The 26,359-nt window shown below is 45.0% G+C and overlaps 1 protein-coding gene across 1 annotated transcript in view; it reads left to right on the top strand.

Moving 5' to 3' along the window:
- MYO1D (myosin ID) overlaps nt 1-26,359 on the top strand; it is a 274,772-nt gene that overhangs the window by 87,535 nt on the left and 160,878 nt on the right. The window contains exon 15 of the mRNA XM_014596285.3: nt 24,553-24,719. Coding sequence (XP_014451771.1) covers nt 24,553-24,719 — 167 coding nt within the window. The remainder of the gene's footprint in view (nt 1-24,552; nt 24,720-26,359) is intronic.

Below are 26,359 nucleotides of genomic sequence, written 5' to 3'. Positions count from 1 at the left end.
ATTCCAAATATTTTTTTTCTGCTGATGAATGACCCAGGGTGCATGGGGAGACGTAAACACTCAAGTGGTGTTCACTGTGAGAAATGTATTGTTCTAAAGTAGTCATTACTGTAATACGTTTAAGAATGCTATTTTTATTTGTGTCTCCAGTGGCATCCCCATCACTGTATCCAAGTTAGTGTATTTTCTTTCCCCCTCCCCGCCTGCCTCCACCCAGCCCCGAATTTTCACAGCCGCACTGGTCTAAATATGGTTGTATTGTAAATGACAAAGGACAAGGGAAAACCAGAGTGGAACAACGTGTACACTAATGATATTTTAGGCAGTTGTATTTTAGAGGATAACTTACACTAGAGGGATTGGATGACTCATGAATTCACAGTAGGGATGGAATTTTTAATTTCTAGTTTGTCCCTTGAAATATATCTCAAGTCAATTATGGCAAATGTGTTGCCATTTGAAGCCTAGCTGGCATGCCTGAAATGAATTAATAGTTCCAGTCCAGTTCAGATCATGAACATTTCTATCTCAGTTGGCAATCTTTGACTGGTTCACCAGAACAGTTAGATCAAATAGGCCAGGAAGTGGAGACCTTTTCTATCATTAGATTCTGGTGGGGTACCATATGGAAGCTTGCCCTGTCTCTGCTTATGCTTGCACTTATCTGACATCGGGCCTTCAGTTTTCAGGTCTATATGACACCATTCCCTGGTGCTAACTTGCTTAGTTTTAAATTTGAATTATAACCTGTCTTTTGGAACATATTTCTGGCAGGCTTTTTCCAGGCCATCAAATCCAGTCTCCTGTATTTGCTGGCAACTGTTACCCAAAGTTTTCTAGAAACTTAATATCACTTCAAACCCTCACATACCAGTAAAGGCACAAAACTATATAAGTACCAGGGGAGATGGGCACTAAAGGCACAAACTGAAAAAGGAGAAAAGGACACTGCCAGTCCCTTTCCACTGTAGTGGGAGAAAAGTTGGTTAATATGCTCAGAGGAACCCAGGAAGAGAATCATGCCATCTGCTGCAGAGGAAAGCAGAAAACCACTGTGGTCCTTGCCAGTATCACCTAGGGGGAACAAAATTCTTCCTGACCTCTAACTTCATGACCAGTTACTTCCTCAGTGGAAGAGCAAGATCCATTAGTCAAAAACCTTTGAGTTTTCTAAGTGATGTTAGCATCATCACATCCCAGTCAATCCTCCCCCCACCTGGTGTCTAGTGTTTCAGAAGAAGCTGAAAAGAAAAAAACCAGTAGCATTTATGAAAGGGGTGAAGGCCCTTCCTGGTCCTGGCAGGTGACCAGCAAAAGCACTGAAGTATGGGGCTTTTTAGGTATTGTTTGTACTGCAAAACTGTACCTCTATATACCAGCAGCAGACAAGTCATATACCAGTAAATAAAGAGAACCATGAGGGAAGAAGAGGGACTGCTGTATGCTGAAGATGGAGAGGAGATTAAGGACAACCCTGATATCCCTCAACTGAATAAATATTTTTGCTCAGCCTTCAGTAAGGATTAAAGATGTAGCTGAGGACAATGTGTGGGTACCTCATGGCAATGAATACATATAGATGTTAGCACAAGACATACAGATGTTAGCACATCTAGTCTGGAAGCAAACTTTAGCTCTGCTTGCTGTCATAAAATCAAAAGGCCCAGATAATCTCCTATCTAGAATATAGGAAGAATTGGCACATAAAATAGCAATGCCTTTACTATGGATCTTCAGTGAATCTGTCAACTCAGGGTCAGTACTTTATAACTGGAGTATAGCAAATTTAGTGCCGATTTTTAAAAGGTAGTGAAAAAGTGAGGCTGTCATTTTTATAAGCTTATCTCTCTCAACAAGTCTCAGAGGCACCACCCTGATCTGCCGTTTGCCTTTCCCACAGATGTTCTTCCTCTTGCTTGGGCTGTGTAGGCTCCAAATAGTTAAGGAGATGAATGGGATTTGAGAGCTAAAGGATAGAGATAGAAGTGGCATGGAATTATATTAAGGCAAAAGTACAAATACTAATTGTCTTAGTTTCTCAAAGTTAGCCTTTCTGAAGCCCAAGAACCTAGTTATGGGCCTATTTTTTGTCTATCTTGCAGTTTACACATAACCATAAATTAGTTCTCAAATACTTTATAAAGTTAAGAATCCTATTCAAAGGAAGTTTCTTAAAACTAAGGTAAGATTAAAACCAACGTATGCACTGGGAGTAGAATTGGACAGAAAACTTCACTGTTTAGTTTATGCACATGAGCAATCCACAGAAATGGATTTTAATCAGATGATGAGAAAAATTTTCAGATATCACAAAGCTAGTTTGTGTACATGGAACATTTTTTGGGGGGGGGGGGGGCATGGAAATTCAAAGGGGTCTGTATAAGCTTTGTTACTTTGGTCAAACTGTCCATTTCTCGCCCTGAAACCTGAGCAAGAATGGAATTAGACTATTCTTGGACAGTGTTTTCATCTCCTTCCGAGCAGCAGTAAAGTACAAAACAATCAACTAAGGAAATGGATACAAAGAACTGAGGTACATTCATGTTCCTGTTAGGTGACTGCTCTGAATCTATGCAAAGGTTTCCCAATAGACCTATTTGCACTAAAACATTGTACATATGCTATTCCAAATAATACATGTTATATATTTGTAGAAGATGGATATAATAATAAACTAAAGATCTTAAAGAAAAGGTAATTGGAAAACAGGCTTTTGAAGATGAAACTAAACTAGTTATATCTTTTTTTAAAGTGAAAATTACAGGTTACATGTTTAAGGTATATTTGGATATGGTCACTTAAAAATCGACAATTTTCTTTAAACTGAAATACAGCGGAAGGGAAGAGGGCACCTCAGGAACTTGTAGTCAGTCCCACGAGGGCTGCTTGCTATTCAACATGGGGAAAGGCTCTTGTGCAGGATCATGATATATTTGGCCAGCTCTTTTTTTCAAATGGAGAGAGCCAGGGTCTACTTGCACTAATGTTTGAGGCTCAAACTCATTGGTACTTAGAATTGTCAAAATGCCTCATTAAGAAATTGGATTTTAACTGTTGAGGGTGTAACAGTCTATCTGTGTAACTCCTCATTTTTACTGGTGAGGGGGTAAGGGCTGTCGTGCATGTCAGTGAGTAAGAAAGACCCCCTAAAAAGCTAATTAAGATAATTTTTATTATAATCTTTCCATCTTAATCCCTCCAAGCTGTTGTTTTGCAGGTGGAGAGGAGGTTGTTCTGGGGTTTCTCGTGGTAGTAAGATAAACTTAATGAATTTTCTGCTAGTGATGTACAGCTCTTGTGGGTACAAGAGACATTTCATCCTGCTTGCTTTTTCCCTGGATAATGGAGAGTCTGTAATGCAGTTGTACACTGCTTAGCAATCTCTGATCATGGGGCTTTTAAATGGAAGTGCCTAAGCCACTGATGATGCCCAAAACTCAAGTGTTGGTCTGCTCCATGATTCAACTCCAGTCTGAATGCCTGCATTTTAACCCCACCTACTTGCTACATTTTCTATTACATTTCTGTGATATCTGAACAGAGCTGCCATCCATGAAATCCTCCTCCTACTCCTCTGCTGCTGGTTTGCCAAAAGCAGACACCAGCCTTCTGGTAAAGCTGCAGTAGAATAGCAATAAAACCTGTAATTTGGGGAAATGTCCCCAAAATGACACTTATGTTTAGTGGACAGGAAAAGAATGAGGCGGAGAAGTCGGAGAGTTCTCTATGAATCATGTTGTGGTTTGTCATTAAGGAATTCAGTCTACAAGTTTCTTCATGCCAAATGCTGTTTGGTTTTGCCTTCTAAACTGTCTGTGTTTAATGAGTAACTCCATTTTGAAGTTATTTATGTAAAGTATTGTTCTTGTGCCACTGCCAGACAGCAGCTCCTTGCTAGGTGGGAGAACATCTTGCAAACAAATTCACTGAGCATTCAGTTTAATACACTGCCAAGGACCAATTGCTATCACAGCAAACTAGCCAGTACAGCACAATTTTGGGTGCAGTTACATGGGTTTTGGCATGGATCAGCTGCATAATGGGGCGGGGGTGGGATGTTTTAATTTGGATATGGGTGTGGACTAACTTTTACAGTGAAGTGTGTGTAAGATACCTCTTTTTGTGTTGGGCTTTGCCATGGGAAAATTAATTTATTTAGCTGGATTCCCACCCCCCTGCCCACCGGCTAACATCTTCCACCCTAGATGGCTTAACTAGTATTCCCTTAAAGCTGTCTACATGAGGCTGTCTTATCTGGGTCATTTGTTTTACCTTTCCCTGTTCAGTTTTTTAACAACTCCTTGCAGATTCCTTTGATTTAATTCTACACACAGGCAGGCAGCAATATAAAAAATGAACATAGAAACCAAGTCACGCAGAATCATAAAAGATAATACTGACATTTTTCTGGACTGTCACATCAGGCTTTATCACCTGAGCTGTTGAAGTCCGTAAAAGAACTTAAATCTTTATATTTTGGCTCCAGTTACAAAATGATTTTCAAATTGCCATGTTTCTGACTGGAGAAGTTTCCCCTAATGCTACAGTTTTGTAGACCTGCAGTCACTGTAGTAAGTCATAATGAAATAGATTATTCTTCATGAGAAAAGCACCTTGCTGCACTCTGTCTCATGGTTTAATGCCTAACTTGCATCTTATTTATTTTGTCTTTCTTGAATGGTACAGACTAGAGGCCAAAAAAAATAAACCCCCCCAAAAACAAAAGCAATGATATCTTTAGAATGCGTTTGACTCTTTGTACAGAGCAATTGCTAATTAATGTGACAAATAACAATGTGGTAGTGATATGGATGTCACATGGAATTAGTTACTGCCAAGAAGAAAATAAATATTTGAGAACATACTTTGATGGGCAAAAGGTGCGTTCAGGTTGCTGGTGCCTTACATTTATTAGTAAATAATAGCTAACAGTGTATGACTTTCTCCAAAATGACTGAATACAACCAACCAACCCACTGAAAAACAAAAATACCTCAATAGATACTATAGTTTTTCCAAAATACTTAAGCGAATGCTTTTTTAAAGCCTAAGCAGTTGTTTTCTTTATCTTTTAGATGTTTTTGAACTAAAAATAGGAATTATGAAATCCTTGAAAAGGGAGGTGATCTTAATGTTTAAGCAGAGAATTGAAAGTCATGTGTCCATAATGCAGGGTGGAAGGTGGAAAATTTGGGTTCTCTTCTTGCCTTTGCCACCAACTATATGACTTTGAACAAGTAACTTAAATTCCCTGCCACTTTTTTTGTCCATGAATAAATTGGAGATGGCAAATAAGACAGTGGTAGTCGGAGCCTGATTTGTTGCCCAAGACATTGGGTCTTCAACTGCAGCTTCTGTAGGAATTATTAGAGAGGTGTTTAATGTACAAGACCTATCCAAAAATAGTCAGCTAATTCTTAACAGAAGAATGTATTGCATAACAAAGAATAATCCATGTTTTTTTTATTTAAAACTGTAAACCAACCTTAAAAAATCATTCCCTGCCTTTTTTGTTAATATGTACTTGTGGATGATTCAAAAGGTTGTTCAGTTCAGCACATGTGCCTAACTATGAAGTCAAATTAAATATTTGTGGATAACCACTGGCTAATTGATGGCTCTGATCTCTGTAGCATAGAACCATAGAAAATTAGGCTTGGGAGGGACCTCAGGAAGTCATCTAGTCCTACCCCCTGCTCAAAGCAGGCCCATCCCAAACTAGATCATCCAGCCAAGGCTTTGTCTAGCTGGGTCTTAAATCTCCAAGGATGGCGATTCCACAACCTCTCGGGGTAACCTGCTCCAGTGCTTTACTACTGTCCTTATGAGAAAATTCTTCCTAATATCTAGCCTAAAATTCCCTAGCTGCAACTTCAGACCATTGCTCCTTCTTCTGTCATCTGCCACCACTGAGAACAGTCTAGTACATTGGTTCCCAACCTCAGGGTGCAACCACAGGGGGTCCTTAGTAGGGTCACGAAGGGTCTGCACGCACACTCATGCACATGGCCCAGGAGCAGCAGGCAGGCAGGGCAGGGCTGCTGTGCACAAAGCGGGCAATCCCATCCCTGGGTCACTGCCACTGTACTTTGCTCCCAGCAGCCCCTGTGATGTTGGGTTGGGAGGTCCTGTTGGTGGCCAGTTTAGGGTCACAGCAAAAAAAAAAAAAAAAGGTTGGGAACCACTGGTCTGGCAGATTTAAGTCCTAAATATATAGTTCAAAATATATACCCTACCAGACATGTTCTGGGAGCATACTGTCAGAAACATCAGTTGCTTTTGATATATTTTCCTGGAAAAGGGGAAAAATGGGTTTTCACATTCATCTTAAATACCTATGGGCTAATTTACATAATTGCAACACAACGGTATGGACTTCATCAACATGTTATGTTTCTGTGCTTTCTTCTTGAGGATTTTGCCTTGATTGGAGGAATGCCTGGGTCCTTCTTTCTCTTCAAAATATTAGACTTTGAACTTGCTGTGACTGATAGTAATATGTATGAGTTGTTGCAGCCCTAAAATCATACTTGTGACAGGATTGGGCCCCAGGGGCAGCTGTGACACCCCCTGGTCTTGCCCATCAGGTACTAAGTAGAGCCCTCCCAGCCCATCCATGCTCTAGTGCACCAGTTGCCTTAAGGGTAGGGTGACTATCTGTCCCAGTTTAGGTGGGACAGTCCTGGATTTTGGAGGCTGGTTTTTGCTAGCTGTTGAGAATTATAATGGGCATCCTGGAAATACAGGGATGTGGGTTACAGTCTGGCTGGGAGTCTAAGTGGTGAGGATTGCCTTGCAGGTGAGCAGACAGGCATTGTTGCCTGCCCGGCACACCACCCTGTTCCAGCTGATTTGTGAGAGTACAGAGGGTGGGGGGACAGGCAGTGTCCTGGATTTCCTGGAAGATGCCCCAGATTTCTGGGATTTCCATATGGTCAGACTATTTAAGGGCTAAATTTGTGGCCTCCTTTTGCCCCTGCAGCCACACCCATACCTCACAGATGTTACTTTACATTGTCCACTGGGCCTGGTGGCCCTCTGTTGACCAACTAATCCACCTAGCCTTCTGGGCCCCTGACCCTGGCAAGGCTCTCCTCTCCCTGGACCCCTGGCCCTGGTCTATTTTCTTCCTGTCCTGAGCTTCTGCCCCTTTTCAGGCTTTAGCCCCTGCCCCCTGTGGCTTAAGTCTGCTTGGTTTTGGCCTTCCTGCTGTGGCTGTAGCCTTCTGCTCTCTGGACCCCTGGTCCTTGCACAGATGTTGTGGCCCTATCCCATACCTCAGCCTTCTTGGTCCCTGACCCTGGACCAGAGTGTTTCTGCTCACACTCCAGTCAGCCTGCTGGGCCCCTGGCACTGGCAAGGCTTTCTCTACTCTCTGGGCCCCTGGTCCTAACTCCCTTCCAGGTTTTGGTCCTTTTTGCCTAAGCCTGCTCTGACTGTAGCCCTTTATTCTCTGGGCCCCTAGCCCTGCACTACAGCTGTAGTCCTCTCAGCCTTCTGGGCCCCTAGCCCCAGGCTGGACTTCTCTCACTGGTCTTGGCCCACCTAGCCTCAGCTTGCTCCAGCCCACAGCTCTCTAGGTCACTGACCCCAGGCTTGGCTGCCTAACTGTGGTGTTAGCTCTTCCAGACTTTGCTTAATGCAGCACACCAGCCTCAGCCTCCTGAGTCCCTGAACCCAGGCCTGCTAGGCATCTCTCTATAGCTTAAGTCTTGGTATGTGTGCCTGTCAGGCACCCTTTATATAGTCACTCCTGGTCTGCCAGTATTAATAAGAACATAAATACAAGCCCACTGGGTATCTAACAAAACTCTCCTTTCACTGGGTCTTAACCAGCCTGCAAGTCGCAAGTCCTGCTTCTACTTTACTTGCAGCTCTCAGGGACTTCTAGGATGCTGGTCAGTCCCCTTTCTGCAGCCATCCTGCTCAGGAGCTACCTGCAGGGCAAAACCAACTATCCTTGTTCCTAGTGTTGGGCTTATGCGCCTTGGATTACAGCACTGCCCTTTCTGGTCAGGTGACCCTAATTAAGCACAGGGGGTTTCCCTTTAGGCTTAAGAGTCAACCTTCTTGTTGTGGTGCAGCTAGGTCCTACTCAGCGCTTGCTTCCAATTTTCCTTATTGGCCCGTGGCTCCCTGTTATGCTGCAGTTTTGTTGCTTCCTCTCCTGATTAGCTTTCCTCTGAATCCACTTGAAAAAGCTTCATCTCTAGTATATTTATCTTTCCGTCACTTGTGCTAGTTGTATAATTAGTTACAGTATCTCTATTAAGCATCTTTTTCAAAGTATCTGTTTCTCAAATAATCACCGTATTTTCTTGCCTACCATGTGCCCCAAAATAAGACCTGGATCTTGTTTTTGGAAGGCAGAACGTAGAGAAGTTTTTTTTTCTCCCCAGAGTCATGGCCAACTATGTGACATTATGTTTCTGGGAGGACTTACTCTGAGTGTCCAGGAAGTGTTGCATCCCGATTCCCAGGAGACAGTCTGGGTGAGGCAGGAGATGCTTCCTGGTAAGCCCCAGATCCTTGCAAGTATCAAGACTTACTCTTTTACTGTGAAAAGTTATTTATATAAGTTCCTGTAAATAATACAGTGTAGTTTCCACACCACAAGCCTCAACAAGACTGCATGTGGCAGCTCACTTGCCTTGAACCAGCTCAATTTATGCTTCAGGCACAAGCCAGAGTGCTCAGCCAGTTAGCTACTACAGATTCCTTAGTGACTGAGAGAGCTAGTACTAGACTCGGCCCCTTCTGGTTTCTGAGCCAGAGAGTAGCAGGAGCCATTTTGGCAGCTGCTAAAGTAGTGTCTGCATGCTTCTAACCAAGAAAAATCAGCTTCTCCACTTAAGACATGCACCCCAATTTGGAGGACTGATTTTGGAGGAGATGGGGGGAGAAGGGTCCATGTGATATGTGAGTAAAGGTTAGAGTCTGGAAAAAGCACTTTTTAAAATTGGAGGTGAAAAAAATGCCTCTTTTCCATTCCCCATTTATAAAATGGATGATAGCTTCTCTGTATTGCAGAATGGTTCTATGAGTGTGAATGCATTAAAGATGGAAGGGTCCAGGTATCCTGGTAATGGTAACCAGATAAATATTATCATAAAAGAATTAACTGGTAGTGTTGTGGCTGTTGAATATCCACCTCACAATTTGGGCTGGTAAATATGATACAGGAATGTTAATTAAAAGAAGACTGTAAATTACAAAAACTACTTCTGAGCAACACTAAACCAAAAGTTCAAATCGAAGCCAAGTGATTTGCCCTGATTCTGAGAACCTGAAATAGGAGTGCATCATTGACCTCTCTGGATTTCTCAGTTGCTTGTGTCCCAGCCTGAACACTTACTCCAACCTACAATACTGCATGTGAGCTATGCTTCAATTGCATGTAAGATCACAAAGTGCAATGCCTGGTATATCTGACAAATGGTTACTGACAGTGTTGGAAATTGAGTCCCCTCTCTATTCATAGTCCTGGAAAAATGTGACAAACTTCCTAATGATACTGTCATCAGTATACTTCAACTCTGACCTGGAAGTATCACTTCTATGGTCCGTTCAGTCCAATAAGGTTAATTGCTGCCAATTTGGGTTTTTTGGATTTATTTTCTTTTCTGTGTTGGAACCTGCAATTTAGGAACTCATTCTTCATAATGTGGTCCACAGATCCATTACAGTGGGTAGTTAACTTGGGACCAGAACTTTACTTGTCAGATCCTAGCAGCAGCAGGGGGAACATTTGTCTCTGAAATTCCCTCTAGCTTCCCTCTGCTGCTACTTCAGCCATTGACTTGGCCAGGTATACCTACTTGAAAGCTTTTCTGAGGGAAATTCAAAAAGAGGTTTTGGTTTGGCCACCCTCTTGGACAGAACTACATTAAGCAGTGGTCAGACTTGCCAACTCCTAGGCAACAAGTAACACCAGTGAGCCTGATTAAACCACAAAGACTAACAAGTCCCAAAGCCTTCTAAATAAAAGCAGCATTCAACTTGCTGGACAAGGAGTTGAGGACCTGATCTGCTAGCCTAAAACACTTGCATGCTGGCTCTGAATGGCTGGACAAAGAAAAATGAAACGTGAATGCCAGTGGTGGGAAACAAAGGGGAATACAGGCAAGATTAAACTAGGGGTGCACCAGCAGAGATTTTTTGGGCCAATATCGATGGCTGATTTTTAAGGAGCCATATCGGTCGATGCTGATCCGATTCCGATATGCAGCATGACAGTTTGGAGACCAGTGTCAGGCTGGTAAGTCTGTTATGGTGGGGAGGGAAGGGAAGGGCAGATCGAGGCCCCCATGGTGAGAGAGGAAGTGGAGCAGGCCCAGGCACTGCACAGCTGGGGCGGAGTGCAGACAGAGCTGCAAGCAACTTGTCGGGGGAGCATGGGGGGAACAGCTCCTGCCACTGTGTGCACCCTGGGAGGGCATGGTGGGATGTGCCTCCGGATCTGTGCATGGGGTGAGGGTGGGCTGCTGCTGCGGACTGGGGTGGTGCTGGGCTTTTCCCTTTGGGGGGCTGGGCTGTGCTCAGGGTGGGCAGTGGCGGTGCTCAGAGGGAGGGCAAGGGGGACGGGGTACTGCAGCCACTCCAAAATTTGCCATAGCCACACTTCATGTGTGGGTGTCCCATCCTCTGTTGTCCCCCCCCTCAGCCGTGCTGCCACCACATACCCCAAATGCAGCCTCCCCCCCCCCCCCCCGGGAAGAGCCTGGTGCAGACCCTGGCCCCAGCCCACAGCAGCAGCCCATCCTGCCCTGTGTGCAGATATGGGGGCATGTGCCCCCCCCCACCCTCTTGGGGTGCGTGCAGTGGTGGGAGCCACACCCCTCCCACCATGGCCTCCAGATGAGCTGCTCACAGCTCCATCCCCCCCTCTGCCTTGGCTGTGCAGCACCTGCCCCACTCCCTCTCTCACCATGGGGGCCTCAATCTGCCCCCCCAATACTCTTTCCCTTCCCCCACACCAGACTTACCAGCCCGATGTTGCTCTCCAAGCCGCCAGGCTGCACTCCTGGCTGTGTGCATGCTGTGGCTACATGCATACACAGGGCATTTATCAGGCACATTAGGCAAAAAAGCCAATTGCCAATACTGTCAATTTTCCCTATATTGGTACCAATCCGATATGGGACTGATGTATCAGTGCACCTCCAAATTAAACCTAATGAATTCTTCACTCTAAATGGAGCTACATTACAGGCCAAAAGAACCACCAGATCACTTTCCTTGGAGCTGCCAAATTCCACTGTAAGGAGCTATCCATGGTAGGAAACTGCTTCATCAGTCCTGTGATTGGAACTCATTTCTGTTGCACAGTGCATAAACTGTTTGAAGAGTTCCTACTTCTCTGAAAAGATCATGTTAATTTGGGAAACCTTCAGTGGTATGGGTTTCTGTGCCCTGTACTCGCCAATCAACAGCTTACTTGCATCTCGGGAATTTCACAGCTCCCTAAAGAAATCACAATCCAAGACCTGCTGAATTTGACCCATGACCTTCTTGTCTTGGAGACTTATTAGCAACTGGGTGCTGTCAATGACTGACCTCATTCAGAGAAGAGAGATCTTCCCTTCCTTCTTTGTATATGCCAGTCTGACAGCATTAAATGGTTCATTGGCTACATTGTTTCTAACCAATTGCTGCTCACTGTCACGTATCCACTCAGTTTATCCACTTGCTATAAGTATGAATTGAAGTTATTGTCTGTTTTTTTTCCCTATAAATTTATTCTCCATTGATTTACAAGTCTCAAAAGACATTGGCGCAAGAAATTTAATGAACAAAACTGTATTTTGTAACTTGCATGTACGAAATTCAGATTTTAAAATCACGCAGATTATATTGTTAAAAAAAGAATCCTGATAAAAACGGAATACTTTACAAACAGCATCTTGTGAAGACTGTTGCTTTAAACACTGCTGTTCAAAAGAACAGAGCATTTATATTTTTGACTATATGACTCATTTAAAATAATGTGTGTGGAAAAGGTCCTTCTCTAGGAAAAAATGTCTGGTAAAATGCAGATTTACTGAAACAGTTCAAAGAAGAATATCTTAAACTATTATGTAAAGCATGTAAACTTCTATTAGTGCTCTGTCTCCTTTTACTCTGCGAGAATGTTGTTATAACTATACTGAGAAAGGAAAATGCATATTATAGTTTAGACTGCTCATATAGATCCAGTAAAGGGACACTCATTTGATCCTTTTTACTGGGGTTTGTCAGTCTTAGTGTATTAGTGGGATTTCTAAAGTTCCTTAATGAAGTTACTAAAATAGGTTCAGCTCTGGTTGTTCCTTATTTGTTGGGCACCAACAGTGCACTTTGTGCCGTATGTTTCACAAATGCAAAGATAATTGCTGCCCTACTGACTTCACAGGCTAGAAATGCATAAGGACTACAAGACTTGCTGGGAAATCTGGAGTTTGTCTTAATTATAAACTTGCTTCTTTGAGCACATGCAGAAATGGGTTGAACTAGTGTTTTAGCTTGAATAACTAGAATATGAATTGCATTCTGTGATTAGGGAGTGGAGGGGGGGGGGGAATAAAAAAAGACCTTTGGATGGGAATGGCAGAAATGAAGCATGAAAATGAAACAGTAAGACTGTCATCTCTTGTCAAATGAGGAGGGTTGAATGGGATCATGCTGGGAGGCAAGGTCAGAAATGTCCTGTGTTCTTGCCTCCATATATGAATTTAATGGCTGTGTAGGAGGAACTGGACAGGTTCTGAGATAGGAAGAACAGATTCTGTGTTTGTGCTTTGCAGAATGTCATACAGGACAAGAGTGTGGGGAGCATTGGTAAAAGTAACTTACATCTCCTGTAGGTAATTGTCTATGAATATAGATGGGCACTACATTTGTAGTGAGAAATAATGCCCTTTTCAGCACCATGAAAAGCAAGCATACATGTGGAATGATTTCCAGTGCCATATGTAATGCCTGTCCAGTTATGTCTAGCACCACAGGGAATAGTTAGCTTCTCCAGCATCCCAAGAGACTTTGCTCCTCTACACCCCCAAGGAGTGAGTCGGTCCTTCTGAGCTCTCCTACAGGCAGGTGGACCCAGTCTCACAGGTTACCATGTGGTTTCACTGCTCAGCCCTGTTTTGGGAGCAAATCTAAACCCTTCTTCCTTGATAAACGGCAGGAATCTAGCAGCCCCTCCAAACATGCAGGAAAATGCCTATTCCTGTCACATCACCATTTCTGGCATTGTTGGCAAGCCAGGAGGAAGGGCACTGAACACTGAATTGTCTTCGGGTCCTTTCAGAGGTCCTGGCTCTTGACTTTTACAGTGATGAATATCATGACCAGGTTGAAGCGGGGGTGGATTCTTCAGCACTTCTCCTGAAACAAAAGGTAATGTCAGAGCCCTGCAGTGTGATAGTGTAGCAACTGGAGCAGGCGGGAGCAGCTCTGAAGCTTCCCTGCCCAGGGACAGTGGGGAAAGCAGCCACCTCAGGTTGGGGAGAGGAGGATGGGGATGTGCTCAGGCACAGAGGGGAAGGGGGATTCCCTTCCACTTTGGGGACTTCTTTAAAGTCCCCAGAGGCTCCAGCAGCACAGTGCAGTCCAAAAGGGGGGGCTTCCCTTGTCTGCCCCAGGGGGATCCAGTATCATGGGAAACGCCCCCCCCCTTTCCCCCTCTTGCCGTTGCTGCTCCCAGCTAAGTCCATCCCTCAGTCCAGCTGGAATGGGCAAGAGCAGAACCCCCTTCCTCTCTCCATACAGATGCACAGAGCAGGGAAAACAGCAGCAACTGGAGGAAAGGACGTGCCTGTGAAAAGGAGGGGAAGGCAGGGATGCTCACCTGCTTTGGGAACTTAAAGTCCTGAGGCTTCTGCCTGTAGTGATGGTTTGGGGTGGAGGAGGAAGCTTGGGCCAGGAATGCAGCCATCCCTTCAGCTGGGGTGGCCACTCCTGCACTCCTCTGCCAAATTCTGGATCTGCCCCCAGCATCCCATTCACCCAAACTAGAGGACATGTGGTAAGTGGGCAAAGATGGGGTTCTCCTTCTAGAGCTACAAAAATTCAAGTCTCCTGTTTATGGGGTCCACATCCTCCTCTGACCTGGTTTTAGATGGCCCTTCCACTGAGCTCCCTCCTCAGGGATCAAGTTCACATTATCTTCCAGTCCTTTTTTTTCTGACCTTTTCCAAGGTTATTCCTGAGCTAAGACTGTCTCCCTCCTCATCTTCTGTACCTGACATGAGTCAGGAGCCAAACAACCCAGGGTTAGCAAGGGAGAGACTTCTTCCAACAGTGTCCCCCAGGCCTGCTTTTCTTGGCTTGTTGCAGGAGTTTTGCCACTGGTCCTGACCCATTGCCCCTGGATTGGTTAGATGTTGGTGGACTGATACAGTTCAGCCTTTTGCCCCCTGCTGGCGTGTTTCACTTGAGCCTTGGAATAGGACATCCCTGCAAAGATGGATATACCAGCTGTACATCTTCAAGGGCTACAAACTGCTCCTGGTCAAAAATTCTGTCTTAAGCCAAAATCTACCAGACCAGGGACCTAATCTTGACTGGGACAACTTCAGTCATTCATAGCCAGAGCCTTATTCTGGGCCTAGAAACCATAAATCAGCATGTAACTGCAGTTCATCTAGGGGCAGTCATCCAGTTGGTGGCATTCATCTCCATGGGGCAAAGCAGATCCAGGTTAGGCCACTTTCACTTTCACTTTTTTATTTGGTCCATAACCAGCAAGCCTGGGCAAGTTTCAGGCTTTTAGCCAGGTTTACTGTTGAACATAAACTAGACCGCTCAATTGAATGCTTAGGTGGACACTGGTTGCTTTCCACAGTAGAACAGCTCTCACAGCCTTCTCTGCATTCCCCTTTCCTCTGGGAAGCTCTTAATTCTTCTAGGCAGGCTCCACCTTAATCAGTGGACAGCGTGCATCCAGGCAGAGCTGATCTGCTTCATTTGGTGATGTTCATTTCTAGCCTAAAATGGAGCACTTCTAGAGGCTGATTTAGTTGGCAGCAGCCTTATTCTGGGTATCTCTAGGCTACTCTGCAACCTAGAATCTCCATGCCTTAGAGAATGCCCTTCCAAAATGTCTTCTAAGTGGTGCAGTGTAGGGCAGCATATAATGACACCATTATAGTCCCTAAGCACCCCTGGAATGGCCTAAGGACAAGGGTTTTCAGCCTTTTGGGATCAGTGTACTCCTGGCAGCCAGACATGGAGAGGGGAGGCGTGTGGCTAAATGTGGAGCAGCGGCAGCCACTGCATGCAAGCTTCCTGCCCCCCACCCCCTGCATCTGGCTGGGCAGGCAGTGCTTGCGTGGCAGCGCAGGATGGTGTGTGGCGGCATTCTGTCCCCACCTACCCACGCTTACCTCCTAGGGCCTTCTCAAGTACCCCTGGCTGACAACCCCTTGCCTAAGATATGGTCCAGTTTAATTAGTTCAGGTGTGCTGGTGGAAAAAGGTGCCTGGGGAAGCTATGGCAATACAGTGTGTCTTCCTGAAAAGTGGGTGTTAAAACAATTGTAGGTCCTAGGGCCATTGGTAGAAACACCAGCTGTTGTTCCCTTGCAGTACTCTTCTGGGTGAGTGTCTTCCGTTGGAGAGAAGTCTCCTTTGAAATGGAGAAGGTCCATCTGTATTTTCTTGCATCTGACTCTATCCTTTTCAAGGGCTCATATCTTTCAGCTAGTAATTGATGTTTAAAAGCTTTATTGAGAACATTTTAAAAGTAGAATTGTTAGGCAGCTTGGTAGAGTTGGAGGGCAATATGAGACCCTGCATCTACATACCTTACATAGGTGTTGTATATCAGTACAAAGACATGCAGTTAGTCATGCAGCCTGCTTTACACTAAGGCTTTAAACAGATGTCACAGTTCCCAGAGAAAGCCTTCTGTCCCAGGATCTTCCACATGTACAAGTCCATTGACTTGCTTTAAGTATCTCTGAAGGATCCTAGATAAAATGTGTTAACACTTTCCTGTGTGCCCCTGTGGATCATTCCCATTTAATTGCAAGTCATTCCACAGTGCTGTGTGATCTCGCTGGCCAACTACTGGCAGAGGAGCAGCAATGCAGCTTGGCAGGGCTACATGGCTGTGATGTCCTGGGTTTTGACTTGGATCAAAACAAGAGCAACCAGGACTACCTCAAATGAAACATCTGTTTACAGCCTAGGATCTCTTCTTTTGCTTGTAGTAGCATTGAATGATCCAGGCTCATGTCCAAGGTGGGCTGGTGCTACTGGCGCTGCTGCTTCGTAGAACCACAGAATGGAGCAGGGAGAAGCTCTATGCCATGGCACTACGCATCATGGATCTGAAGCCCCTTGGCTCCATGCTTGATCTAGTGGCTTTGCAGGCTGTAGGTTGCCAGACCCTATCACCAGGTCAAGTTATAATTATCCAAAATATTAAGTGACACACATTTGTTTCCTTTTTGTAACTGAAAAAAACCATGTCAGTTGGAGCCTTACTGCATGCTATATTTTCTGGGACAGCAACATGCAAGCTATTCAGTGTCTTAAATGTCTTTACATTTTCAAACCTACTTCTTGTGATTTATTTGGGAGAAGGATGAAGTTCTGGTCTTGCAGAGTCAGGACAAGTAAAAATATTAAATACAACACTGCTTCCGTTTGCATGGAGGCCTTCATACAAAATCATTCCAGTGGCTCAGAGCTGCTAAGTGCAAGCTAGCAAATATATCAGAGGCTTGTGCATTCATCTGGGCGGCAGCTGCACATACAATTAGACAAGAAAATATAGGATAAAAATGACAAGTTTTACTGGGAAGAATAATTGCAGGTTAACTAGGAGACTGAGAACAGCATTTACTGCTAACAATAGGCCTGTGTAAGAACTTTTTTTTTCCTTTTTTCTAGTTTCTATAACTTCTTTAGAAGTTGGGAGGAACCAAGGGCAGGAAATTTTGAGGTGTGATATTTAATCATCAGGAAGTCAGTATGGAAAAGCAAGGAGTACCTATCATTTGGTGGGTAAAGGAGTACAAGAAGAAATTTTATTGCTCCCATGAAGATATGGGGTTTCCACTGTGCAAGCTTAGTGCTATACCAGACTTTACCAGTCTCGCTTTCATTTTTCTTTTTTATTATCGTTCACTTCTATTTTATGGATAACAAGGTTAGAATCCTTTGTTGTAAGACTTCAGCCTTAGAGCTGACACCTGCATCATAGGAGGATGTGCTACAGTTTAAACTTTTTTCCTGGAAATTCTCCATCTTGGATGGATCTTTGCCATGTCTTTCAATAGCCACAAGATAAATTTGCAGGAGACACCAAGCTGGGCTGAGGGAGCAGACACTTGGAGGACAGGATGAGCATTCAAAATGACCTTGATAAAAGCTCTGAAGCAAGTCAGATTACATTTAATAAAGAGAAGTGCAGAATGTTATGCTTGGGAAGGAACAATCAAATGTACCAATACAAAATGGAGAATGACTAGCAAGGCTCCAGTACCATGAAAAAGAATCCTGAGGGTTATATTGAATCACAAGCTAAATGAGTTAATGTAATATTGCTGCAAAAAAAGTTAATAGCATTCAGTGATATATTAACAAGAATGTAGTATGGAAGTCACAAAGTGACCCCATCCACTTTCCTCAACACTGGGGAAACCTGTTCTGGAATACTGTCTTGTTTTGGGCACTGCGTTTCAAGAATTATTGGAAAGATCCCTGAGGAGAGCAACAAAAATGATTAGAGGTCTAGAAAACATAACGGTTAAGGATAGATTGAAGGAATTAGTGACACCTTGCGGAAACATCTGAAGTACTCGATGCCTTTTTCACCTCCCAGTCTTCACAGGCAAGGTCAGCTCCCAGGCTACTGCACCCAGCAGCAAAGCTTGGGGAGGGAGGTGAGCAGCCAACAGTGATGAAAGAACAGGTTAGGGACTATTTAGAAAAGCTGGTCTTGTACATGTCCTTGGGACCACACATGATATATCTGAGGGTGCTGAGGGCAGGGCCATCCCTGTGGGGGTTGAATCAGGGAAACTGCCCCGGGTCCCGCGCTTTGGGGGGTCTGTAGAGCTGGGCAGAGAGGCTGTGGCTGCCACATTTGAAGTTTAGCCCACTCTCCTGCCTAACGGGTTGGACGTCTCTTTGCCATTATGGATGGAAGTTCTGGCTGCCACCCCTCCCACTGCGTCCAGTGTGCTGGGGCTTTCGCTTCCCGGCATAACGGTGCTGTGGGACGGGGAAGAAGGCCCACACCCTGCTGGGATCATCTCTGGTTGAGGGAGTTGGCTGATGTGATTGCAGAGCTGCTGGCCATTATCTTTAAAAACTTCTGGTGATCAGGAGCAATCCTTGATGATTAAAAAAGGGCAAATGTAGTGCTCCTCTTTAAGAAAGGGAAGAAGGAGGATCCAGGGAACTACAGACTGGTCAGCCTTACCTCACTCCCTGGGAAAATCATGGAGCAGGTCCTCAAGGAATCCATTTCTAAGCACTTGAAGGAGAAGTAACGGATCAGGAACAGTTGGCATGGATTCACCAAGGACAAATCATGCTTGACCAACCTGATTCTATGGATGTGGAAAGAGCAGTAGAAGGGATATACTTTGACTTTAGCAAGGCTCTTGTTATGGTCTCCCACAACATTCTTGCAAGCAAGCAAAGGAAGTATAGGCTGGATGAATGGACTGTAAGGTGGATAGAAAACTGGCTAGATTGTCAGGCTCAGAAGGTAGTAGTCAAAGGCTTGATTACTAGTTGGCAGCTGGTGTCAAATGGAGTGCTCCAGGGGTCAATCCTGGGCCTGGTTTTGTTCAGTGTTGTCATCAATGACCTGGAAGATGGGATGGAGCGCACCCTTTGCAAATTCACGGATGACACCAAGCTGTGCAGAGTAGAAGATACGCTGGAGGATAGGGCTAGGATTCAGACAGATCTAGACAAATTGGAGGATTAAACCAAAATAAATCTCCTGAGGTTCAATATGGAGAAATGCAATGTGCTGCACTTTGGATGGAACAATCCCATGCACTGTACAGGATGGGGACTGACTGGCTAAGCAGCACCTCCGCACAAAAGGACCTGGGGGTTACAGTGGACAAATAAGCTGGATATGAGCCAACAATGTGACCTTGTTGCCAAGAAGTATACTGAATTAGTCGGATTGTTGTCAGCAGATTGAGGGAAGTGATTATTCTCTTCTATTTGGCACTGGTGAGGCCACGTCTGGAGTGCTGTGTCCAATTTTTGCGCTCGCCCCCCCATATTACAGAAAGGATGGGGACAAATTGTACAGAGTCCAGCAGAGGGCAGTGAAAATGGTTAGGGGGCTGGGGTACATGGGCTTATTTAGTCTACAGAAAAGAAGACTGAGGGGTGATTTAATAACACTTTCAACTACCTGAGGGGTAATTCCAAAGAAGATGGAGCAAGACTGTTCTCAGTGGTGGCGTATGACAGAACAAGGAGCAATGGTCTCAAGTTGCAGCAAGGGAAATTTAGGTTAGATATTGGGAAGAATTTTCTCACTAGGAGGGTGGTAAAGCACTGGAATGGGTTATCCAGAGAGTAACCAATCCTTGGGTTGCTGTGGAGCCTCCATCCCTGGAGGCTTTTGAGACCTGGCTAGGCAAAGCCTTGGCTGGGATGATCTAGTTAGGGATGGTACTGCTTTGAGCAAGGGGTTGGACTAGATGACTTCCTAGGGTCCCTTCCATCCCTAATTTTCTATGATTCTATGAATTGGATTATTTATTTTAGAGGAGAGATGATAGAGGGAAATGAGGAATCTGATAAGTCTTTCAATACAAAAGAGATTGGTGATCAACTGTTCTTCCTGTTCACAAAGGATAGGACAAGGGTGTAAGTTTCAACAGGGGAGTTTTAGGTTGGATATTAAGAAGAGCTTCTAATTCGGAGTGGGGGTTAAGTACTGGCATAAAGTACATAGAGTGGGTTAGGTTAGATAACCTCTTGAGAGTCTCTTTAGCCTGTTGTGCTATGATTTCTTAAGCAAGTTTCCCAAAATATTTTGTGATCTTCCAGACTGAAACAGCTGATAATATTTTTGGCTTGTAACATCTGAATCTTGGCTTTGAGTTCTCATCATTTAGACCACTAATGGCCCCAAGTAGATAAGGAGGGAAATTTCCATGTTAGTCTGTAGACAGCCTCTGCCAGTCAGTAGAGTAATTGTTACTATGGTAATGGCTGCTCCTGAACTGTGCATATTAAAAATGATAAGAACAGCTAAATTCTACAGGTGAAATTATGGTTTTCCTGAAGCCAATGTAAGTTGTCATTTGTTTCTCTGGGAACAGTACAGGGTCTTTATTCATAGATTCATAGATGTTAGGGTCGGAAGGGACCTCAATAGATCATCGAGTCCGACCCCCTGCATAAGCAGGAAAGAGTGCTGGGTCTAGATGACCCCAGCTAGATACTCATCTAACCTCCTCTTGAAGACCCCCAGGGTAGGGGAGAGCACCACCTCCCTTGGGAGCCCGTTCCAGACCTTGGCCACTCGAACTGTGAAGAAGTTCTTCCTAATGTCCAATCTAAATCTGCTCTCTGCTAGCTTGTGGCCATTGTTTCTTGTAACCCCCGGGGGCGCCTTGGTGAATAAATACTCACCAATTCCCTTCTGTGCCCCCATGATGAACTTAAAGGCAGCCACAAGGTCGCCTCTCAACCTTCTCTTGCAGAGGCTGAAAAGGTCCACTTTCTCTAGTCTCTCCTCGTAGGGCTTGGTCTGCAGGCCCTTGACCATACGAGTTGCCCTTCTCTGGACCCTCTCCAGGTTATCCGCATCCTTCTTGAAGTGTGGCGCCCAGAATTGCACGCAGTACTCCAACTGCGGTCTGACCAGCGCCCTATAGAGGGGAAGTATCACCTCCCTGGACCTATTCGTCATGCATCTGCTGATGCACGATAAAGTGCCATTGGCTTTTCTGATGGCTTCGTCACACTGCCGACTCATGTTCATCTTGGAGTCCACTAGGACTCCAAGATCCCTTTCCACCTCTGTGCCACCCAGCAGGTCATTCCCTAGGCTGTAGGTGTGCTGGACATTTTTCCTCCCTAGGTGCAGCACTTTGCATTTCTCCTTGTTGAACTGCATCCTGTTGTTTTCTGCCCACTTGTCCAGCCTATCCAGGTTTGCCTGCAGCTGTTCCCTGCCCTCCGGCGTGTCCACTTCTCTCCATAGCTTTGTGTCATCTGCAAACTTGGACAGAGTACATTTGACTCCCTCGTCCAAGTCGCTGATGAAGACGTTAAAGAGTATCGGTCCAAGGACCGAGCCCTGCGGGACCCCACTGCCCACACCCTTCCAGGTCGAGACCGACCCATCCACCACGACTCTTTGGGTGCGACCCTCTAGCCAATTCGCCACCCACCGGACTGTGCAGTCATCCAAGTCACAGCCTCTTAACTTGTTCACCAGTATGGGGTGGGATACCGTATCGAAGGCCTTCCTGAAGTCTAAGTATACGACATCCACCCCTCCTCCTGTGTCCAGGCGTTTCGTAACCTGGTCATAGAAAGAGACTAGATTGGTCAGGCACGATCTGCCCGCCACAAACCCGTGCTGGTTTCCCCTCAGCATAATTTGCCCTGCCGGGCTCTCACAAATGTGAGCCTTGATAATTTTTTCAAAGACTTTGCCAAGGATGGAGGTGAGACTGACTGGCCTATAGTTGCCCAGGTCCTCCTATCTCCCCTTCTTGAAAATGGGGACCACGTTAGCCCTTTTCCAGTCCTCCAGGACTTGGCCCATGCACCATGAGCGTTCGAATATTCCTGCCAGTGGCTCTGCAATGATGTCGGCCAGTGCCTTCAGCACCCTCGGACGGAGCCCATCCGGGCCTGCCAACTTAAAGGCATCCAGTTCTTCCAAATGACTCTGCACGACCTCAGGATCTACGTATGGAAGTCTGGCGCCTTGCTGCTGCCTCTCTACAACCCCAGTGAGAGACTTGTCGTGTCCCTCACTTAGGAACACTGAGGCAAAGAACTCATTGAGGAGTTCAGCCTTGTCCCCCCTATCTGTCACCAATTGTTTCTGCCCATTTAGCAGGGGTCCTATTCCTCCCTGGGCCTTCCTTTTACTCCCTATATATCTAAAAAACAATTTCTTGTTGTCTTTTACTTGGGTTGCCATCCTCAGCTCCATGGTAGCTTTGGCCCGCCTAACTGCCTCCCTACAAGCACGAGCAGAGGAGGTATATTCATCTTTAGTGATCTCACCCTGTTTCTACTTTTTATGTGCTCCCCTTTTGTCCCTTAGGCTGCCCTGGATTTCTCTGGTCAGCCATGGAAGCCTCCTGGCCCCTTTCCCTCTTTTGCCTCGCTCGGGGATTGTCTTGCTTTGTGCCCGAAGGATCGTTTCCTTTAGGCACAGCCACCCTTCTTGGGCTCCCATCCCTTCAAAACTCCTACTCTGCAGTGCTTCCTTGACTAATCGCCTGAGTGCATTGAGATCAGCTTTCCTAAAGTCTAGCACTTTCACCCTACTAGTTACCTTACCCACTCGCCGTCTTATGTTGAATTCTATTATTAGGTGATCACTGTCTCCCAAATGGCTACTGATCTGGAGGTCCCCTATCATGTCATCTCCTGTTGCCAATACCAGATCCAGTATGGCATTCCCCCTAGTGGGACCATGCACCTCCTGTGTCAGGTGGAGGTCCTGTATACAGGTTAGAAACCTGTGTGAGCAATGGGACCTTGCTGTCTGCGTCTCCCAGCAGATGTCCGGGTAGTTTAGGTCCCCCATGACTACCGCCTCTTTAGCTTTTATGGTCTCCGAGAGTTGCCTCAGGAGCCCCGCATCTATTTCTTCCCTTTGGTGTGGGGGTCTGTAGCAGACCCCTACCACCAAATCCCTTTCTTCTTGCCCCCCATGTAGCCTAACCCACAATCCTTCTACTTCCTTAACCTTGGATTCTGTCTTGATGAGGCTTGATGTATATTGCTCACTGACATAAAGTGCAACCCCCCCCCCTTTCTTCCCCGACCTGTCCTTTCTATACAATCTATAGCCCTCAATATGTACCGCCCAGTCATGGGATGAATCCCACCAGGTCTCTGTTAGCCCCACTAAGTCATAGGTGTTTAGTGCAAGCAGGAGCGCTAGTTCATCCTGCTTGTTCCCCATGCTCCTAGCATTAGTATATAGGCACTTGAGCCCTGCGACTGGTGCCTTTGCTGCCCCCCCCCGCTCCAAGTCCCAAGGGGCCCATTGTTTCTTACCTTCTTGTTTCTTACCTGTTCTGTAGTGCTGGTCTCCCCATGGCTTTCAGGTTTCCAATGTTCTCCTTCTTCAGGCTGGGCTGTCCTTGTGGGTGCCACATGGTTTGGTGGTCCACAGCTTCCCCTGCCCTCATACTCCTCTCCCCCTGACGAGCCTAGTTTAAAGCCCGCCGGAGGAGATCCACCAACCTAGTAGAAAACACACGCTTACTTTTGGGGGACAGGTGAAGCCCATCCCAGCTGAGCATGTCCCTCGTTGTGATGTGTGGGTCATTGTCCAGGAATCCGAAGCCTGCCTCGAGACACCACTGCCGAAGCCGCCAGTTGGTCTCTCAAGCCGCCAGTTGGTCTCTCTTCATAAAGTCTTTGTGCTCTTTTAAATTTAGGTTGTGCACAAGGACTTTATGAAGACCCTATATTTCACTCTAAGTGAAGCTGAAGACAGATGAAGTGAAGGTGGGTCTGGAATAGCAAGAAAAAGGAAAATGGTGAACGGTCCTTAAAACCCTATCTGCAGATATCTTAGGTGGCCAGAGCTTCAGCAGGGCCATGGAGATGTTGACATAATACATTAGAGCAGTGCTTTTCAAAGTGGTAGTCCATGGACTGGTGCCGGTCCGCAAGCCACCGGTCGCTGGTCCGCAGCAAGTTGCCAGGAAAGAAAGAAATATATTTTCAGAAGCATAATACTGATATGTCATAGCGCCACAGTTTGTACGTTCCAACACTCCAGGTGACATGTTGTGCAAGGTGAGGAAAGAGAAAGAAACAGCCAGTCGCGCATTTGTATAGCGCTGTTGCACACAGTTGCTGTGACCGGCTGAACCGGGCACCGGTCCCTGGCCCACTGGAAAAAAAAATGCTGGTCTGCCACATCAGATAGTTTGAGAAGCACTGCATTAGAGGATGTAGCAGGATCCAAAATGTTGGTTAATGGGGTTTTTTTTTGTTTTTTGGGGGTTTTTTTGGCTAAACTTTATTTGAAGACTCTACAAACCCCAGTCACTATATGCAGGGGAAAGAGCAATTTTGAAACACTATTTTGGTTACTAGCTAAGGAAAGGAGACTTTTGAATACATAAAATACTGATCCTGCAGTAAGTCTTTGTACAATATGCATAATGTAGACAAATGTTGTGTCACTTTTCTAATGCGTCTTTTCCTGCATATTCTGTTCTGTTTGAGGCCCTTTCTGTTCTAACCATGCAATTTCTGAGGAGGTACTCTGTATTCATATGTCTTAGGCAAACACACATATAAATATGTGTAGAATACAGCTGACTCTGTATTTCTTCACTCTTTGTATGTGTTCATTTTATCCCCATAGGAGCCATATTATGTTCGTTGCATTAAGCCCAATGATAAGAAGTCACCCCAGCTGTTTGATGAAGAACGTTGCAGACACCAGGTGGAGTACCTTGGACTTTTGGAGAATGTGAGAGTCCGCCGGGCAGGATTTGCTTATCGCCAAACATATGAGAAGTTTCTTCACAGGTGAGAAGGGAATTGGAATATGCTTTCTTTCAGGTCTTTACAAGGTATTTGAGATATTTGATGAGGTGGTCCCTCTAAATTTCTGCCTTCATGATGAGGAAAAAGCCAGAGTTTTTTAGGTTTAGCAATCCTCGCTCTCAAAAGAGATTTGTTTCTTTTTGGGACATTCACTAGGGATTAGAATAAAATGTTGGGTATTGTCTATCTCATTCTCTTCTGATGACAGATTTCATAGCCTGATGCTTTTTTCATTCTTATTTGAAAATGGCCCTCTATTTCTGTTGGCCAGAACTGTTTTGTAGATTGTCGTTGTTCTTGCATTATGAGTAAGTTACCATAGTTACTTCTTCCTTTAAGTGTGTACCAAGAATTCCAGCATCCTGGTAGTGGAAGAGTGTTTTGGCTTTGTTTTGAATTCCTTCACTGGAGCAGGTGAAATGCTGGCCCTCAGGCTAGGAATAATGAAAAACTCAGTATTAAAGTAAGTGTGGATGGCACGTGTTATAAACAGAGATGTCCTTGAAAGAAGAGTGCTGTTCATAATGACAGTACAGATTTGGTTGCTTGTAGTAACTGAAGAGGAACAACAAACAAATGTGATTTACAGTGCTTCGTTTTCTTGGTGTACTGTACTTCTCTGCATCATGTCAAGTGTAGGGCTTGGTTCTGCCATCAGTAACACTTGTGTATATAATCAGCGGTTCATTAAAATTTGTTTTCATGCTTGTGCAAGTAGCAACTTTTTAATGGATATGTGCCAAGATCATCTAGTATGTCTAGAAGCAGAAACATACTAGTAGCTAGTAAACCAGATTCACATAAGGTATTTGGTATAACTGAACTTATGTGCTCTTGCTACTGTAGGACCCTGGATACGGAATAGATCCAAAGAGAGGTCTCAGATATTGTACCTGCATTTCACACTACTTCCTAACCTTAGATTAGCCTGGATTTATCTCTCTTTCTAAAGTAAAGAAGCTTGCTTCTGGTTAGCCCATGGTAACTTTGCTTTCAGATGGTAAATGCACCCTTTTCACAGAGATAAATGCCACCACTGGATACCGGAATGTTGCAGTTTTGGTTTTAATGCCTAGATTTTGGGGAAAAGTGGTGCTATCAAGTCTCAGTTTTCACGAACGTGATCTGATATCTTTTATTACTGAAGTTCTCAGATATGTGGCTATTGTAAAAAAAAAAAAAAAGTCAGTGTAGAATGAAAATGACACTGGGAGTCTCCAAAACTGGATTGTGGTGAGAGAAGTCTTGGTTTTGTGTTCATATTCAATATTGCTCAGTAAAACATTCGTCTTGATTACAGAAGATTGCCATTGCAGACTGTAGCTTACAAAAGCAGCCTTAATTAGTTTCTTTCTAGAGTTAAAAATGGAGGAGAAAAAAATAAAGGCAGCATAGAAGTGGCTGGTTAATGTATGGATGACCTTGAAAGCTGTCAAGATCTTAAGGCCAAGGGGGAGGAGAAGAACTATGCTGTCAGGCAGCAGATTTATTCCAAGTTCTGCTTCATTATAATTAGCAGCAAGGTTTGGATTTTTGACTTGCTAGGCCATCAGGGTCATGCTCTTTGCCTCAGGGAGGGAATTAGTGACCTTGCACAGCACATGCTGCTGGAGAGATGGAAA

Source organism: Alligator mississippiensis, chromosome 4 (assembly GCF_030867095.1).
Source record: "Alligator mississippiensis isolate rAllMis1 chromosome 4, rAllMis1, whole genome shotgun sequence".
Classification (NCBI taxonomy): Eukaryota; Metazoa; Chordata; order Crocodylia; family Alligatoridae; genus Alligator; species Alligator mississippiensis.
Note: the sequence above shows the minus strand (reverse complement) of the source record. Positions and strands in the feature narration are given on the sequence as shown.